Raw genomic sequence first — 18,545 nt, 5'->3', positions numbered from 1 at the left:
GCCTTTGTCTTTCCAGCGGTGATGTTTACACACCGTACCAGGCACTCGTTTAAAGCCGAGGTGGCTGAGAGGAGGCCCAGGACCCGTTTGTATATTTCGCAGTGCGGTGACCACGACGCCACCGCGTCCCCCAGAAACGCAGACACACTCACGCGGCCGTACACAAAGTCACGCGCCGTGAGAGACGAGACACACAGCGACAACAAAACACTGCACCTGACAAAGAGACTGAAAGACACACATACACAGATACATTAAGGGGAAGAGATGGAGAGACATCACATGACACCAATTATTAGCAACCTTAATCCCATTAAGCAGGCCACAGCGCCAATGGTGGCTCGGATTTCGCTGGGGGCGTTCCGCTCGTGGCCACCGGCGCAGTGGACTTTACACCCCGACTGAAAAAGTGGCGACACGGGATCAGCAGCAGCAGCAGCTTCACTGCCGTTTAGTTTCAGGATCCCCGGAACCTCAACTTCAAAGTTACCCATCTGTTGGTGAAGAGCAAAATAAAAAGACAACAACCGCCTCTAAGCCTCTGCGAGGACAGCGCTCCGTTTGCCTTTGCAAAATACGACGGAAGATGATTGTCACCGGACTCCCACCGTTTAAATCTACGCAGCTTAATTGAAGTGTATCATAATTACTCCGTAAATAAACAAATCCCCTTTATTTATCCAGAAGAGGCTACCACTGCGCCCCACGCAGATACAAGCAGAAGTCTCTGTGAGTCTCAAAATTATATTAAATATCTAAGTCCATTATTCAACTGGCTTTCCGGTATTTGTTTACGCAAGCCAACTCAGGACCGGTTTTGACATCCTGGCTTCTTAAACAAACGCTGCTGCTGGGTTATCAGATGTTATTGTCAAAGAGCAAAGCACTTTATTGAGTGTTCACTACCTATTTCTTTCACGAGGGCCCTTTTTTCTGGGATGTTTGACCAATTCGTTTTCAATTCTATTTTTTTTTGCATACGGGAAGAAACCGGAGCACCTGAAATAAACAAACATGCTCCCAAACCCACTTGCTGTACCGTAACCCTCGCAATACACAATCGCTGCGGTGTAATTCACCAACCCAGCCTCGGAGTCACACACAATGAAACCATTATCCCTCTCTTTATCCGGCTTACACCAAACCAGACTCAAACACGTGAGCGCCACGTTACCGCACCTCCCATCAGCCCGGGTGGCTGGCTCTACGCACGGTGCTAAAGAAGTTCGCCGTACACACAGCACACACGTACTGCCACAGTACTCTTTACACGTGTCGTTTCATAGACTCCGGTGTGCGAACGGGTTTTTCTTTAACAGCCTCCATTCACACGCCGGCCGCGGTTGCTCAACAACAGCTGATCCGGCAATAGCCCTGCTTCCTCCTCGTTCTGTGCAGAGGGCAGGTTTACTGTAACACGGCACAGCCCTGCCCAACACTCATTGTCAAATCCGCTGCACAGGCAGCCACTGTACAATCGCCAGCACCAGGGGTTGCCAACCCTTGTACCGGATTGTCTCGGGTTATTCCCGGATTGATCCGAAGGTGTCTACCGGAATCGACATCGATCTCCCGGTGGCGACTGAAAGCGATCCGGGAGATTTTAATAATAGGATATTTTCAAGACGGTACATCAATGAATAAAAATCCATCTCCCGGAATATCTTCAATCAGAGTTTAAACCTCTAGGTTTCACGTTGGCCACCATCCGGCATCATCGCGCCACGGCCGGCCGATTCAAAGAAACGTAACCGGATCGCGGGACAACTTCGTGATCGTTTTCTTTGCGCGGACATTCATTGGCCGCACGGCTACCGTCAGTGCCAAGTGACAAGTGGATGTGGTCCTGGTGAACAACCCCACTCCACCCACTCGCCACCTTCACAACCTTCACAACCCCGCACTGACCACTGTGGAGCGTACTTACACAAACCCACGTGACCGGGGAGGCCTTTATCCAGCAGTGGATTGACAAAGGGTTGTGATAATCTATTAGTTGATTCCACTATATCGGTACATACTGGCACTGTGCATGCTTGCAGGCTCTGTAGTGGCGTCATCCGGGTGCACTGGCTGCTACGGTCCTTGCTTGCTGTCCGTACGATAATTTGCAACCTTTAAATAATTAGTTTTAAGTAATTGTTTGGAATGCAAGTAATCAGAAAAGTAATCAAGCAGGTGCACACCGGGTGATCTGATTACACGTTGCATACAGAGTGTTAATATGGGATCCCTGCTGCCTGCCGAGATGTCGTCTATCAGCGACGAGTCGCTCCCCATCATCACCCGGTCCCCTCCCATCACTCATCGACATTTGTTCCTTACCAAGCACAAAAACACCGAGCTTCCTTGCACCTGGACATAACTTGTCCGGTGCCTCTCTCTTGCTTGCCATTATATTTGCACCGCGTTTTTAGTATTCGTGCGTTTCGTTCACCACAGTCAAACACCTCCTCTCTTTTAGTTGTGCAATTTCCCTCGATCTCGAAGCGTTTACAAGGCGGAGAGACAAGAGACGGAATGGAGGGGAAGGAGACAGGCAGCCGACAAAGGAATTGTTAAACCGGTGATCAGCAGATGGATAGAAGAGTGCTGAATGTGAGCCTAGGGTGCGAGGGAGGGAAACTTGAGGACAGGGAACTGCAAGCATGCAGCCAGAACGGCAACAATGCTTTCTTAACTTAATTTGATCGCATATGTTACACTCGACAAAGTAAAATATTCTTGTGGTTGTTCAACCAACCCCACTCTTACATGCAAATCACAACTACAACCAACAACCAACACGTAACGCTCGCTCCACAGGAAATCAAGAGGCTCTAAACCCGTGTTCAAGCGCTTACAGAGATAGAGAAGACGGAGAGACACGATATGTGATGAGGCTCCGGGAAAGGAAGGCGAGTTCCATCAAGACCGATATGACACGGAGATTTATGAGCGCTAAATGGATATTTACATTTTACAAGTGAGCGGTGGACATGAGAGACATGAACAGGCGAGAGACATGATACCACAGACGGACACAACAACAGAGAGACACGGAGAATGTCCAACAATGTAACTACAACAACGCACGAAGCGACGTCTGACAGACACTGTACAACCCTCCCCTTCAAATCGCGGCACGACCCCGCAGCCGTCACACCCTCGCTCACCCCCGCTCACCTCACTCACCCTCGCTCACCTCACTCACCCCACTCACCTCACCCCCGCTCACCTCACTCACCCTCGCTCACCTCACTCACCTCACCTCACCCTCGCTCACCCTCACTCACCTCGTTCACCCTCGTTCACCCTCGCTCACCCCCGCTCACCTCGCTCACCCCGCTCACCCCGCTCACCCTCGCTCACCCCGCTCACCTCGTTCACCTTCGCTCACCCCGTTCACCCTCGCTCACCTCGCTCACCCCACTCACCTCACCCTCACTCACCTCGCTCACCTCGTTCACCCTCGCTCACCCCCGCTCACCTCGCTCACCTCGTTCACCCACGCTCACCCCGCTCACCTCGTTCACCCTCGCTCACCTCCGCTCACCTCGCTCACCTCGTTCACCCTCGCTCACCTCCGCTCACCTCGCTCACCCCGCTCACCCTCGCTCACCCCGCTCACCCCACTCACCCCGCTCACCACGCTCACCCTCGCTCACCCCACTCACCCCGCTCACCACGACGACGCCCCGGCCACGCGGTGTTGTACCCGCTGCCGACGCTAGACGCAGGGCGACACGAACCCCCACACAAGACCGAGACCAAACTCTGTGGCGGCTGCGACAGCAGCCGGGCACTCGGGAACCCGGCGGGGGGAGCTGCACGCAGAGGCGCGCACCTGGGCCAGGTGAGCAGCCCGGGCCGTGCTCGCGGCTTCACCGCCCGCGCGGGTGACTCACCTCAGCCCCTCCCCGCGCCGGGCCCACACTGCCCCGGGTCCTGCCCTGCATCACCGACACGCCACCCGCTGAGTCAGCAGCAGCAGCCAGTCTCATCGAGATCCGCAGGATCCCCCCCCCCACCTGACCTTGATTTGTCTGTCACCTCAATTTGCGTTTATTGAACAGACAATCGGCCACCCCGTTGGGAACTATTTGTATTGATTAACCAGGATTATTGGTGGCTGAGCGACGTCATGCCCGTGTTGGAATTTTGTTTCTTTCTTTCGTATGGAATTTTAAAACGTTTTCGTTGGGAAAGCCCTTCCATGGCAAACGGGGAAACCACGTGGATACTCCATTCGTACCGCGCGTGTGGGCACTGATCGGCGATGTAACGAGCAGCACGTTCACACATTCAGGTGACTCCGCGATTACCCAAATGTATGGAGACGCACAGACACTCACAGAGACTCACAGGGACTCACAGACACTCAGAGACTCACAGACACTCACAGAGACTCACAGAGACTTACAGGGACTCACAGAGACTCACAGGGACTCACAGAGACTCACATTGACTCACAGAGACTCACAGACTCACAGAGACGCACAGACACTCACAGAGACTTACAGGGACTCACAGAGACGCACAGGGACTCACACTGACTCACAGAGACTCACAGACACAGAGACGCACAGACACTCACAGAGACTCACAGAGACGCACAGACACTCACAGAGACTCACATTGACTCACAGAGACTCACAGAGACGTACAGACACTCAAAGATCCTCACAGAGACGCACATACACTCACAGATCCTCACAGAGACTCACAGGGACGCACAGACACTCATATAGACTCACAGAGACGCACAGACACTCACAGAGACTCACAGGGACTCACAGAGACTCACAGGGACTCACAGAGACTCACATTGACTCACAGGAACTCACAGAGACTCACATTGACTCACAGAAAATCACATTGACTCACAGACACTCACAGAGACTCACAGAGACTCACAGGGACTCACAGGGACTCACAGAGACTCACACTGACTCACATTGACTCACAGGGACTCACAGAGACTCACATTGACTCGCAGAGACTCACATTGACTCACAAGAACTCAGAGACTCACATTGACTCACAGAAAATCATATTGACTCACAGAGACTCACAGAGACTCACAGGGACTCACAGAGACTCACAGGGACTCACAGGGACTCAAAGAGACTCACATTGACTCAGAGACTCACATTGACTCGCAGAGACTCACATTGACTCACAGGGACTCACATTGACTCACAGGGACTCACATTGACTCACATACACTCACAGAGACTCACATTGACTGACAGAGACCCAAAGTCCAACGTACAGACACACACACGCACTCATACCCAGAATCAGACTCACATACAGAGAGACACATTGACTCCAACAGACCCATCGACTTGTATAAGATCTCGCATGGTCTCGCGCAGAATCCCCGACTGTATAACACAACGCGAGTGGGAGATCGCACTGCACGCGGCAGTCACGGACACACGACTCCTCACTTCGCGCTCGACGCGCGAGTTGTTCTAGACACACCGTTCACGTTGTTGTTGTTGTTCTAGACACACCGTTCACTATGTTGTTGTTGTTGTTCTAGACACACCGTTCACGTTGTTGTTGTTGTTGTTCTAGACACACCGTTCACGTTGTTGTTGTTCTAGACACACCGTTCACGTTGTTGTTGTTGTTCTAGACACACCATTCACGTTGTTGTTGTTGTTCTAGACAGACCATTCACGTTGTTGTTGTTGTTGTTCTAGACACACCGTTCACGTTGTTGTTGTTCTAGACACACCGTCCACGTTGTTCTAGACACACCGTTCACGTTGTTGTTCTAGACACACCGTTCACGTTGTTGTTCTAGACACACCGTCCACGTTGTTCTAGACACACCGTTCACGTTGTTGTTGTTCTAGACACACCGTTCACGTTGTTGTTGTTGTTGTTGTTCTAGACACACCGTTCACGTTGTTGTGGTTCTAGACACACCGTTCACGTCTGTGAGACACGGAGAAGCCCCCCCCGCCCCCGTGTTTACTGAGTGAGCATCACAGGCTGACCACACATCTCGCCACTGGGTATGAAGCGTTGAGTCAGGGTGCTGTTGGAATACTGAGTCAGGAACATTCTGAGGTCCTCGGTTGAAATCCCAGTCAAGCCACAGTAGGTTTCATGTATATAATAATACTCATTTGAGCCTTGTTACTTATGACCTCATAAACAAAGCATTAACCCTACAAGTTAATGAAGCAACGCCTTGCCCAATAGACATCGCGGGGAAGCACTCCCTGGCCTTTGTTTAAGTGATGTCGAGTTGTTTTGTTTGTGTCATGAATAAGGCTCCCTGCTGGGAGCAGTTAGAGAGCCACAGCACCCTGGCTGGGTGACTCACTCTGGGGGAGGGAAGCTGCCAATGCTTGTGCCAGGATGCTGAGCCAGCAGTCACGGAGAAAACCACATGGGTTCAATTCCCGGTCAAGCCACGAGATTGTAAATCGTGGTCTGGCCTGGCTGTGGTTAGACTGCTGGGCTCACAGTAAGAAGCTTGCGAGTTGAACGCCTACTCGGGGTCAACTCAGTTTCTCGGTCCCCTCATGGCAACAAAACACACCACGCAAAGCGAATAGTCGATGTTACATGGCCAGATCGCCCCTCGCCGCCACGGGAATGTGAAATTTCCACCATTGACTCGGGACATACGACGAGAGAGTACAGTACTGGCAAACGCTTGTTTGAGCAGGTATACGCGGAACTTAATTGCATGAAACTAATTATGTAGCCTTATCCTGGCCACTTGTAACTCACCAAACATCGAGTTAACAACCCCCCCCCCCCCGTTAACTTGCACGACTCAGAATGTAAGTCTTCGTAAAGGCAAAGGGTCAGTGGTGATAGCCAACACCTTCTTTACACAATGCACTATCTTCACCGGACAGTATTCTGCATTATATCAGTGGACCCTTCCCCACGTGGTAGATTAGCAGATCGTCACTAGTGCAGTGTACATTTAACAGCTTTTACCAAGAGACTCGACGTGTCCGCTGCCCCCAGACATGCAAATGCATGTACACGTGCTGCGACACACTCGCCTACCTTTTACTCGCAGACCGGGACACGTTCAGATATCACTTGCCACTGATGTTAGCCGTGTGGCTAGCGTCTGCAAAGGTGCCCCTTTAGCGTCAGCGTGCATCGACAGATGAGGTTCCTCTGTCCGTCGCACCCCGTCATCCCCGGCCATGAACAACCCACTGCTGGATGTAAAACCATCCCACAAGCAAAGAGCGTCCTCGACGGTTCTGCGATGGAAGAATCCACCCAGCACCTGGTGTGCCCGATCCGATTCCATCGCTCCATCTCCCCGGCGGACGCCCTCTCGGGCGCGTTCCATGCCTCGTGGAGTTTGGCACTCGGCAATGAGGAGGCACAGAGTGAAGAGCGGCGCGTGAGTACACAGCTGCAGGGGATGGAGGCTCGGGTGATGTTTGTGTGGAAGACCCGGGAAGGTCATACAAAAGCCAGTCGTGCTATATCCGGGTCATTCTAACGCTCATCTATTGCAAATATTTCTACAATGAAAATGTAATAATCTGCCCATTCTGCAGTCGGGGAAACACAGACACAAAAGCGTACTGTATTTACATAGCTACATAAACAACACCCAGCTGAGTAAAGATTTTTCCTTTGACCAATGGAGCTTGCAACTGGCGTGTTTCCAGTTATTCCGGTGCCAGGTCAACCCATCCGGAAGGTGGCAAGTTCAAAACCTGGCCATTGGTCAAAGCAACGCATCATCCTTTCTGGAGTCATTAAAACAGGTCCCACCGCTGTTGTGTTAAACCAAGTGGGTTCGTCATATTGGCTATCGAGCGTGGGATCGTGGCATTTCCACCGACGGTTCAGGGCCACCACCACCAATGTGGCCGCGTGCCGCCCCACACCGTTCATTTGAGCAGTGAGGCACTTTGACGCGACATCACGGCTCGTGCCAAAGCGTGGGCACGCACTCTCTGTACTCTGGCGGCCGGTGTTGGGATAAGCAAGCTTGTTGTGTGTACACGAGCGTGGGCGGACACGAGGCCACTCGGGCGGCGTGGGGGTAGGGGACCCCTGCTCTCGAGAACAGCCGCTGAGCAACTGTCTGACTGTGCCGAGACACTGGGAGGGGTTGAGACTGGAGTCGGTGTGTCTTTGTCTGTGGTGAGTGGTGGTGCAGTGGTTAGCGCACTGCACGAGGAACACGGCGACCCGAGTTCAAGTCGTGTTCACGATCAACATCCGAGACGAATACCTAAACCGGTCCTGGGCCTCCCCATGGTCGACTCGGCCTTAAATGAGTACCTGGTGCGGTGTGTAGTAAACATCAGCACTGGGGAGACAAAGGCGGCCCAGCGTAGTGCTGGTAACCCACCCCCTCGTGTAGCGTGTTGGCCTTCATTGGTGCTCACAAACACCACTTACCCCAACGGTCTCTTAAGGCAATATGGGAGATCTTTGTTTGAAGGTGGAGCGTCAGCGGAACTGTTCATGCCCTGAGCTGACCCATTCACCGAGGGTCGACTCCTATCCAAATCGGTCTGAGCACCCCATAGGTTTACTCGGCCAATTTTTTTTTTACTTTTAAAGCGTGGCAATATCAGCATTGGGGAGACAAAGGCAGCCCTGGTGTGCATTGTGCAAGCTAGGAGTTCCCGAACGGCGTTTGCCAAGATAGCACGAAGCCTTGCCTCTTGATTTGCCTCTTGATTTGCCTCTTATCCTCAAAACAGTACAGTAGCACGTAAATGCACACCAAACACACAATGCACACTGCTAACATACTGCACATTCTTGACACACATGCAACAACGCACTTCAAGATTTTACATCACGCACGCGCGCGCGAACATTTTGCATTGTGTGCCAAGACAAAGATTCCCCGTATAGTCTAAACAGACTTTTGGGGCAAGTGCCATCAGCGAGAACACACGCACACGCACTCGTGCGATACAACGGTGCAGCGGATGACCCTCTGCGGCCGCTCCGCACACTGTTCCGCCACCGCTCCCTGGCGCCGCTCTGGGTCCCCAACAGCACAACGCTAAAAGCGCCCACGCCGGGTCTCAATGCTGACCTGAAATTCACTCACTCAGACTTGGACTTTCATTTACACGCCGGGGTTTTTGAGCCTTTATAGCGCATCACCTGCCGCGTGTTATATCCTCCGTGGTAAAGTATCCGGTTGTCTACGCGAGTGGGAGGAAAGAGAGTGCACAGACCAAACGAATGTCCTCTATTGGCCCGGCCCACACACCTGTGTGTGTGTGTGCGCGTGTAGGAGCGGTAGTGTAGCAGTTAGCGCGCTGCACTACAAAACCCGGTGATCCGAGTTCGATTCCCGCTCACGGCCACCAACACCAGTAACGATGATCTGAACTGGTGCTGGGGCCTCCCCGAGGGCGATTCAGCCTCAAACGGAGTGCCTTGTGTCAACATCCCCACTTAGGGAGACAAATGCGGCGGGGCATGGCTTTGGCCACCCAACCCCCTTGTGTACTTCACCGGCCTTAATAGGTGCTCGCTAACAGCACTGTTAGTATATACACACACACTTATTAATGATCCCCCAGAATGTCAACCCACAGCAGCAGGTCCACCCCCAAGCCCTGACAGTGCACCTTCGCCACTGTACGTGGCCTCAAAGTGCACCTAGCCTGGCACAGATAATGTGGCAACATCACCGTTCATTCGCGCCGAATGTTTAAAAGTGTCTCTTGCAGTGTTGTGTGCTCAATTAGCGGTAGGTAGAGGACACCCATCAACTCAGGGCCATGACACTCACTGGTCACAAGTGGCGTTTCACCGTTGCCTGGAGCTTCCATGGGTGTGTTCCCCGGATCTGCTGCCTGCTCGCAAACAGCGATGGGCAGTGCTCACCCCTCTATTGCCAGCCTCGAGTCACTTGTGCGTATCCCACATGCCCACGATGGAGATAGACTCTCGTTAGGAAACATTACTGCCTACTTCCTTCTAAAAGCTTCTCTCACTTTCCCAACTCGGGATGGGCGATTTGAACTCTCGACTCAACTCTTAAGTCGAAAGTCGTAACCACAACAGTGGCAGCAGCATCCAGCCAAACGCCCGAGTAAATATTTAAAATAATTCATGGGTACCCAGATACCGAAGTCAAAAGGGTATTTGGTGTTTGCACTCGCTCAACACTTGGCAATAGGTGGACGCACACACTTACTGACTCAGCGTTCATCCTCGTGTGTGGATTGCAGCCGTAATATCGTAGCAATTGTGCACCGCCTAAGGCGAGCCACCTTCAACATCATAATTACGCTCCTGCTAGTTCCACTGGTCGCAAATCACGATCCCAGCGCAGCACCCTTGCCCACTGCACACGTCCCCTCGGGGTTCCTGCGATGGCCGAGCAGACAGCGCTCGGCCTCTCCAGATGACACCCCACTTCCGACCAGCAGAGCGGGTTACTCATTTGCATACCGGTTGTGGCTCCACCAATCATTACGCCACGACTTTGTGGGAAGTCAAAGAGTCGTTACTGACGCGCGGCTCACAGACGCGCTCTTGGCTTGTGCCCCCTGATGTTCTGCGTCACAAAGTGGTACTTGTTTTAAAGGCTCCAGCACTGTGGGTTGGTTTGACCAATGGCTGGGATTTGAACTTGCACACCTTCCCAATGGGTTGACTTTGCACACTGATAACTGAGAACACGCCCATGTAAAGCTCCATAGCTGGCAGCTGGCTTTTAGTTTGGCGAGACTGGTCTCTGCCATGGGAATGTGGAATTTCCAACGATGGGTCAGAGGTTACAGATCATGAGCAGTAGCTTATTTATTCCTTGAGCAGGGAGATCCTATCATGTTGCTTTTAGTTGGAAGGAAACCCAGCTGTAAGTCACGTGTGTGTGCACAGCTTATTTGCTTCATCATTCATTTACTATTCATTTATTTATGCGCTTAGCGAAGCCTTTGCGCCTGGATTACAGAGCACAAAGCTTCTCTGGATGGCCAACCTCGCCGTTTGAGCGATTCCACTCAGTCGGGTGACGGTGGTGCCACCCGATCTTCATTTGGGATCCCGAGCTAATTTGAAAATAAAACTCCACGTTGCCAAGACCGGCAGCCGTGTGTACGCTTTGGACAACCGCTTCCCATATCTTAGTAGTCATTTGATCAACCTCAGAAGACTAATATGCCGACTCAATTGAAATTGCAACCCAGTGGAGTGCGAGCCCGTGCACTCTCACAGAGCGCCTCAAAATGCTTCGCCTAAATACGAACCGTCTTGTTCATCAGTAATTGTTTTATTTGTTCTCATCAGTAGGCATAAATGTTGGCCTGGCGGTTCGGGAGAGTTCATAACGGTCATGTTTGAGTAGTGGCTGAGCTCAAACCGGGTATCAGCACCCGTGACCGAATGTGGAGCGAGCCGATGGTCTCAGCCCCATTCCTCAAGGACCGCGTAAAAAACACCTGCGGACAAGTTACATTTGGTTTGTGTTTGGATCGTTTTGTTCGGCACGGCGCCCGACGTTTCGCGCTACGTGCTGGGAGCTTCTTCAGGAGCCGAGAAAGCTCCCAGTACGGACATCGCTGCCGAACCCACACGCGGTACAACCTGAGCACGAGGGGCACAAAACGTCCGCACGCAGCGAGAAGCACAAGTGAGCACAAGTGAGCCGTGGTGTGAATTGGGATGCCTACTGAAACACTGTCCCCCCAGCTGTTGCGTATTGACACAAGGTATAGCCGGGCTCCGTGTTGTGTTTGTTCTGCCTTTGTGCCTCTGGCAGTGTGTAAACAGACACTGCTGTTTCTACTCCCAACACGCCATGAGATCACACACCTTGTGTTACAACACGGCAATGAGCTCACTCGGCTGACAACGCTGAAGTTCTGTGTCCGAAGTTCTGTGTCCGACTCCGGGGTTCCTCCCCGTTTAGAGGACATCGTCGTCGTATTTGTTTTCATTGAAAGCCGCTGACGAAATATTTACAACATCTGTTGTGAACCTGATCGCACCCAGCCCAACGGTGATGACGGGAGACTTCAGAAGAACGTCGAACACAGCAGCAGCGGTACGGGGGTCAAGGGAGGCAAAGAGAGCGATCGTGAGATTGAGCTCCTGCAACTCTTGCACAGTCCACGACAGCCGACCTCCCAGGCCTGTTCTGAGAGTCTCCCACTGTCCGGCTGAAGCTCTTCTCCTTGGTCCCTGACTGTTCGTGGGCTGCCACTCCCGGGTCCGCCTCGGTGATCTGTCCTGCACATGAGCCCTGCCCAACAACCTCCTCCTCCTCCTGTCGACCACCAGTACTGCTCAAACCAGCATGGCTCAACTTCGCTGGCAGCCTTAGAGCTCGTGGGTGGAAATTCCACATTCCTATGGTGGGAGGCAATAAGGCCTGAAGACAACAACAGTTGCCTTCCCAAAAAGTGGCGACCGTTTCATTTACGACCGAGCGATGGTGAACGATGTCCAGCGAGGGGCTGGGAGTGACTAAGTCAGCGTGTGTGCAGGTGCGAGGTGGATTATAATGTCACACGCTTGTCAGAGATGGAGGTGGCTGGAGGAGGCCTTCGTCTCAATGCAGACCGACCATGGCTGATGACGGGCTGATGACGGGCTGATGACGGGCTGATGACGGGCTGATGGGATGATGAGCTGATGGGTTGATGGGCTGATGAGATGATGGGCTAATGGGCTGATGGGCTGATGGGATGATGGGATGATGGGCTGATGGGCTGATGGGCTGATGGGATGACGGGCTGATGACGGGCTGATGACGGGCTGATGACGGGCTGATGACGGGCTGATGACGGGCTGATGACGGGCTGATGACGGGCTGATGACGGGCTGATGACGGGCTGATGTGATGATGGGCTGATGGGATGATGGGCTGATGAGCTGATGGGCTGATGGGCTGATGGGATGATGGGATGATGGGCTAATGGGATGATGGGCTGATGGGATGATGGGCTGATGGGATGATGGGATGATGGGCTGATGGGATGATGGGATGATGGGCTGATGGGCTGATGACGGGCTGATGGGATGATGGGCTGATGACGGGCTGATGGGATGATGGGCTGATGGGCTATTGATCCACAATCGCGACAACAACTCGCAACGTTCCGGTTGGGGGTCGAGCAATCAAACTCCATTTAAGCAAGTTCCATTTAACCACGTAACAATTCTTCATATAAACTTACACACGGCCGCATATACTTACACACGGCCGTGTTAACTTACACACGACTGCGTATACTTACACACAGCTATATATACTTAGGAAGCCACTGGAGCTATGCACTTTTAAATCTAGATTAGAAACTCACTTTTTAAGAACTGCTTGTTGTGTTTAGTTTGTTGTCCGTCCCCCCGCACCTCCGATTAGCACGGTTGGCTACGTATGGTTCGAAAGAAGTTAAACTCACATACACACAACCACATACAAAGGCCTTCCTGGTGTATGTGAAACTAATGTCGACTACAGACAGTGCTCACTCGGCACCTATCTCTCTGTTAACATCTCACCTCCACCTTGATCTGAACGCCATCTCTCTCGCCCTCCGCCTCTCCTCCTTGCACCCTCATTTCTCCGTCCCGTATCTCTCAGTTTGCCTCTCTCTTTCATTCACCCCCGGCTTGCACTCTCTCCTCTCTCTACACACCCGCCTATCAGTATCTCACTTCATCAAAGCACAGCACACACGCAGCGTCCACCCCAATGCGTCGCGAGCAATGCATTGCCGTAAACACTTTAGTAAACGACCGGCTACGCTGAGTATAAATAATAAATCGTTGCAGCCCTTTGTCATTCCACTGATGAATGCAGGCCTCTTTGATGCCGTGCCGGTCACGGTGGTTGTTCGACAATACTTCACCATGCTGGTCAGTGCGGGTCCGTCAAGGTGGGGGCCCGGGAACGGTTCAAATACCACTCGCCAGTGACGCTGCGACTGTGGCCGGGAATTGAACTCGGGTCGCCAAGGTCATCGTGGGGCAATGCTCCGATCACTGCGCTACCACTCCCCCTTTCCGTAAGCTACTCAGCGGCTGTCACGGCACAGGATTACCGTCCCTTGACATGTCCTGCTCCATGGCTGTTATGGTTAGCCACAAGCTTCTGGGCTCTCCCATTTACAGAGGAACCGTGAGATGACCTTTTCCCCCCCCATCCCCCCTTCGCCGCCCCTCCCCAAGATCTGTGACAGCCGAGTTCTTGGTAGTTCCTGGAAGCCGTCTATGAGCAGGCGTGGGACCAAGGGCCTTGAGTTTTTATGCCCACTGCCTCCATGGCAGGTTACATCAGGAACGCTGTGGCACAATCAAATCTTTAAAATCGAACGTAGGAACGCTTCTGTTAGAGCTTGTGACTGATTGGGCAATGGCATTGAGTTTTTTTTCCTGCACAGTGGCCAGGGGATGCTCTGCATCAAGAGGGCGAAATAACAGCAACCCGTTCTCCATTTCAAGATTTTATTTATTCAAGAATGTGAGCATTGTCATCGGCTTCGGCTCGTGCAAGGAAAGCAGCATCCAGTGCATAGAGATCCCCCAATGTAAACTGCTGCCCATCGTAGCAGAGCACATCTTCTGGGGTTAAAAGCAACTGATGTAGACAGTTGCAGTTCAAATCCCGGATGGGGTTGACTCCTCAGCCCCTGATTTTTCAGGGACCTATATAGTACGTAACACTTTAGAGGGGAGGTCTACAGGCGTTGTTTGATGATAGACCGGCCCATATGGAATTTCCATCTCTGACTCGGGGCCTCCAATGGAGACGAGCACCACCGCTATAACGCTCATACACGGCGACAACCACGCAATTAGATTAACTCTCTTTGAAAACGCCGCATACAGCAACACTTTCCACTACTTCTAGAATCTCACGCAATTGTCGATAAGAGATTACTTAAAGAAAATATAATCCCGCTTGCAGCATTCCTGTTTTGCAAGGTGCGCATGCTTCTGACAGCAAGTGCAGACCACGTGTCTCTCAGTGTTTTGGGTCCCACGCGGCCTGCATCTTTGCAGCGCCGCGTGTCGGCGCGTCTGCACGTGAAATCATCACTCCCGTTCTCACGCCCTATCTCCTCCATCGCCGCGTCCCTCCCTGCGCGTTCCTCCCCGCCCAAGCGCAAAGAAAGCGGTGCTGCGTGTGCAGCAGCCGACGGGCATTCCTCGTGTCTGCACGACGCTCACGGCCCCCTGGCTCCCAGGCAGCTCCTATCTCTCATCTTCCACGTCTGTGCCTTAGCGTGCGCTCTGTGCATATGAGCGATGCGCATGCAGCCTATGACTGAAAGCGTCCCATCTCGTCAGATCTCAGAGCCTGGCTGGCAGGATTGAGCCTGAATGGGTGACCAGCCCACACGACGGTCGAAGCTCTTCAGGGCTACGTTGTCAGCAGGGGTCAATTCACCAACACCGAGTGTCGTACTGAATCACGTCCTTACTACGTCTATGCTCCCGACCTTCGGCAGCCTGCACTGACCAGCCTGGTGAAGTATGGCCAAACATCTCCCATGCCCCATTCGGCGTGGGGAGGGCCCTCATACAACAGTGGATTGCCAAGGGGGCTATATATTCACATTGTACACGTATGTAACCATGCGTGTACAATTGCTATGAGCGCACATGATATACGGAAGGCCTCGCGTCAAGCGGACAGCTGCTGGAGGAGTGGACCGTGAAGGTTGGGTGTTGACTGAAATATTTGCAAGATCAGGCTGAAGGAAGGAAGCGATGGCGAGGCCTGGTGGCATCAATGGCATTGCCCGCAGTAACCTACTCGTCTTCACACCGACATATGCACGTGGGTATGATGCACGTGGCTATACTGCATTAGAAACGGCCGCGTATGTTTGGCTTTTTACAGACAACGGAGAGACTTCTGATTGGGTGGAAACTGATGCTGATGTCATCCACGCTGCCGCAAAATCAAGGCCATGATAAAAATGTTTGAAAATAATTACGAAACACAATTTCGTGTTTACAAATTACAAATCGGAAGAGGTGTCCCGGCAAGGAGGAGACACTCACAGCAACTTTGATGATTTTTTATCTCCAAAAATTGGGTTGGAGAAGTAAATAAACAATAAGAAATGGAGAACGGCAGTAACCACCTCAGATATCCCTGCACGACAACCCATGAAAGTGAACTGACAGGAAACGATGGAGGAAATGGCGGCAGCTTTGGAAGAAGGCCCTTATCGGCATGCAACCACACCAGCACATTGAATGCTCACTACTAAAGGTCACGAACTGGACGAGTGAGCGACCGAATTAATACCGCACCCAACTCAACCACTCACCTGTCTGGGCTGAGCCCTGTTGCCAAAGTCGTACTGGAAGATTCCTCCGGTACAGATACCCAGCCACCAGGCAGTGCCCTGCTTGTCCTGCAACCACGCACAGGCAACATTCATTCATTCAAAATAAAAATCACCCGGATTGCTGTGGTCATAGACAGGGGTTGGTAGGAGAGAGCTGTGCAGGCAATGAGAACCACTGCCCTGTAACCCCCTTGCCTCCCCCCCACACCCAGTGAGATACGCAGCAGTGCCCGCCGAGGGTTAGGTCATGTGGTGAAACTCTCGCCGAGAGCAGTGCACCACCTTGCGTCAGAATAACGGACCGAGGTGGTGACGTCACGTAACCACTTCTGAATTCCCTTCAATCATGAAATTATCATCCAAGCTGGGCACTCGGCTGAAGTGGAAACGCTCTGCTCAGAGTGTTCGTTGCACGGCGGTTAAGTGAATAATGATAATCATTTACATTTGTAAGGTGAATTTCATCCGTAGATCCCCAGATGGAACGTTTTAACGCTCATCACTGCGACTGGGCCAACGAGTGACAAGTTGAAGCGACTAGCAGGGCCTGTGGGCGTCGCTATCAGCGAGCAAGCGGAGGACACCGACTCGCGACAGCACCGGGGGGGGGAGGGGGGCTCTCGGATTAGACTCCAGAATCCGTCTTCAGCGCCTGCGGTATTATCCTGCTCAGCCACCTGGTCACACCCACAACGCCACCGCACCACAACTTGTGTCGTGCGTCTCGTTCAGGCAGGACACTCACCTTCACGCCATAAAAGTGCACGCCATAGCTTGGAGAGGCTTCTATTATTTTCATATAACTGCGGACCACAAACCAACATTGATTAACACACTGGGCATTCATTATTATGATGATGATTACGAAGATGCTTGTTTACCCAGGAAAGCCTCCCCCCCGAGTCTCACGACTACTTTTCAGGAGGGTCTGGCCAAGTTGTTTGCAGAATTTTCCCAATGTTTTTATTCACATGACCTCTTCCAAGACATCTGACCAGCGTGGAAGAATAGGCAACATATCCTCAAAAGGGGCCTCCAATTGATCGTTCCAGTGGAGGTCTTTCTGCCTGCAGTGGCAATGAGTGAGCAATTGCAGGACTGCACTTTCGCCTCTAGAAATGCTCGTGCGGCTCAAAGGGGCAATGCTGTGGCTACTGAGCCAGCGTGGCTGCGGTGCCAAGATACAACGTGGACAGCCATCCACGATCGACCAACGTTAACGTCCCACAGAGTGCTACTCAGTCATCCCGCGAAAGAGACCGGCCCTGACAGGGACGAAGGAAAGAGGATGCGAGGAACGTAGGAGAGAAAGGGAATTCTGACGGAGCGGGACAACGGACATCGACTGAGAGCGCCGCCGTGCTGGGCGACCCGCAGTGGGTTCCCAACGTGGCCACCGTGCATGCTGTGTGCGAGTCGACACGAAGGGGAGTCCGCCCAACCACATGGCACTGCGCTGGGAGTGCACATCCGATTAGCACGGTTGGCTACGTACGGTGAGAAAGAGGTTCAATGTACAAACATACATTCATCAATCGCAACTGGAAGAATGCGAGTTAAAACCGGAAAAACGGGGGTTAAAACTCGGCCCATCGTCCCTCGGCGGCCAATACAATTGATGACAGCTGTTTTTGGGAAGTATCGAGTGCTCGTGTTAAGGGTTGACTTGCTCTCGCTGCGAACGTGTGGAATGTCCACCGCTGGCTCAGGGCTGCCAGAGTAGAGGAACAGCAGCACCAAGGAGAGCGTGGACACCGACCAACGTGTCGAGGGCTCCACTCGCACGCGACGCTGGAGCATTCGCATCTGGTTAAGACGTAGAGTGAGCCAATCACACTTCCAGGGTCGATAAATGTAGAACTCCTTTGTAGGAAATGGACTGCGATTTTTCTGCAGACAAGGATCGACTGGCCCCTACCATGGGAATGTATAATCTAAAAGACAAATTGTTGAGATTTAATTGGTAAAACAAGTTTAAAAACTGCCAGTTGCAAAAAATAGCTCTTCGTATTTATGCTCACTCACTTGACGATTGCCTGTCCCCTGGAATGTCCCTGGAGCTTCTTGTAATATTCAATCACCCGGCTCTCACTGCGGGCAGAGAAAGAAAGGAACGCAATGAAGAAGAATTGTCATTGTTTATACAAGCTATGTGAAGGAAAGCATTCAATTGGCAAAGTGTGCCAAAAAATAGTGTAAACGTCTTTTATTTACCCAGGAATGCCGTAAAACATTCAAACCGATGCTATTTCTAGAAAATGTTGA

At 52.2% G+C, this 18,545-nt stretch overlaps 1 protein-coding gene across 8 annotated transcripts in view; it reads right to left on the bottom strand.

Annotated features, from left to right (window-relative positions):
• Positions 1-18,545, bottom strand: part of LOC116949426 (FERM domain-containing protein 4B-like) — a 138,172-nt gene that overhangs the window by 24,635 nt on the left and 94,992 nt on the right. For all 8 annotated transcript variants that reach the window (XM_076071995.1, XM_076071994.1, XM_032966759.2 and 5 more), the window contains 3 exons: positions 18,306-18,371; positions 17,026-17,083; positions 16,260-16,346 (listed from right to left, as the gene is read on the bottom strand). In XM_076071995.1, the coding sequence (XP_075928110.1) occupies positions 16,260-16,346; positions 17,026-17,083; positions 18,306-18,371 (211 nt within the window). The remainder of the gene's footprint in view (positions 1-16,259; positions 16,347-17,025; positions 17,084-18,305; positions 18,372-18,545) is intronic.

Source organism: Petromyzon marinus, chromosome 36 (genome assembly GCF_048934315.1).
Source record: "Petromyzon marinus isolate PM22_M1 ecotype Great Lakes invasive population chromosome 36, UKy_Petmar_22M1.pri1.0, whole genome shotgun sequence".
NCBI classification, from domain to species: Eukaryota; Metazoa; Chordata; class Hyperoartia; order Petromyzontiformes; family Petromyzontidae; genus Petromyzon; species Petromyzon marinus.
Note: the sequence above shows the minus strand (reverse complement) of the source record. Positions and strands in the feature narration are given on the sequence as shown.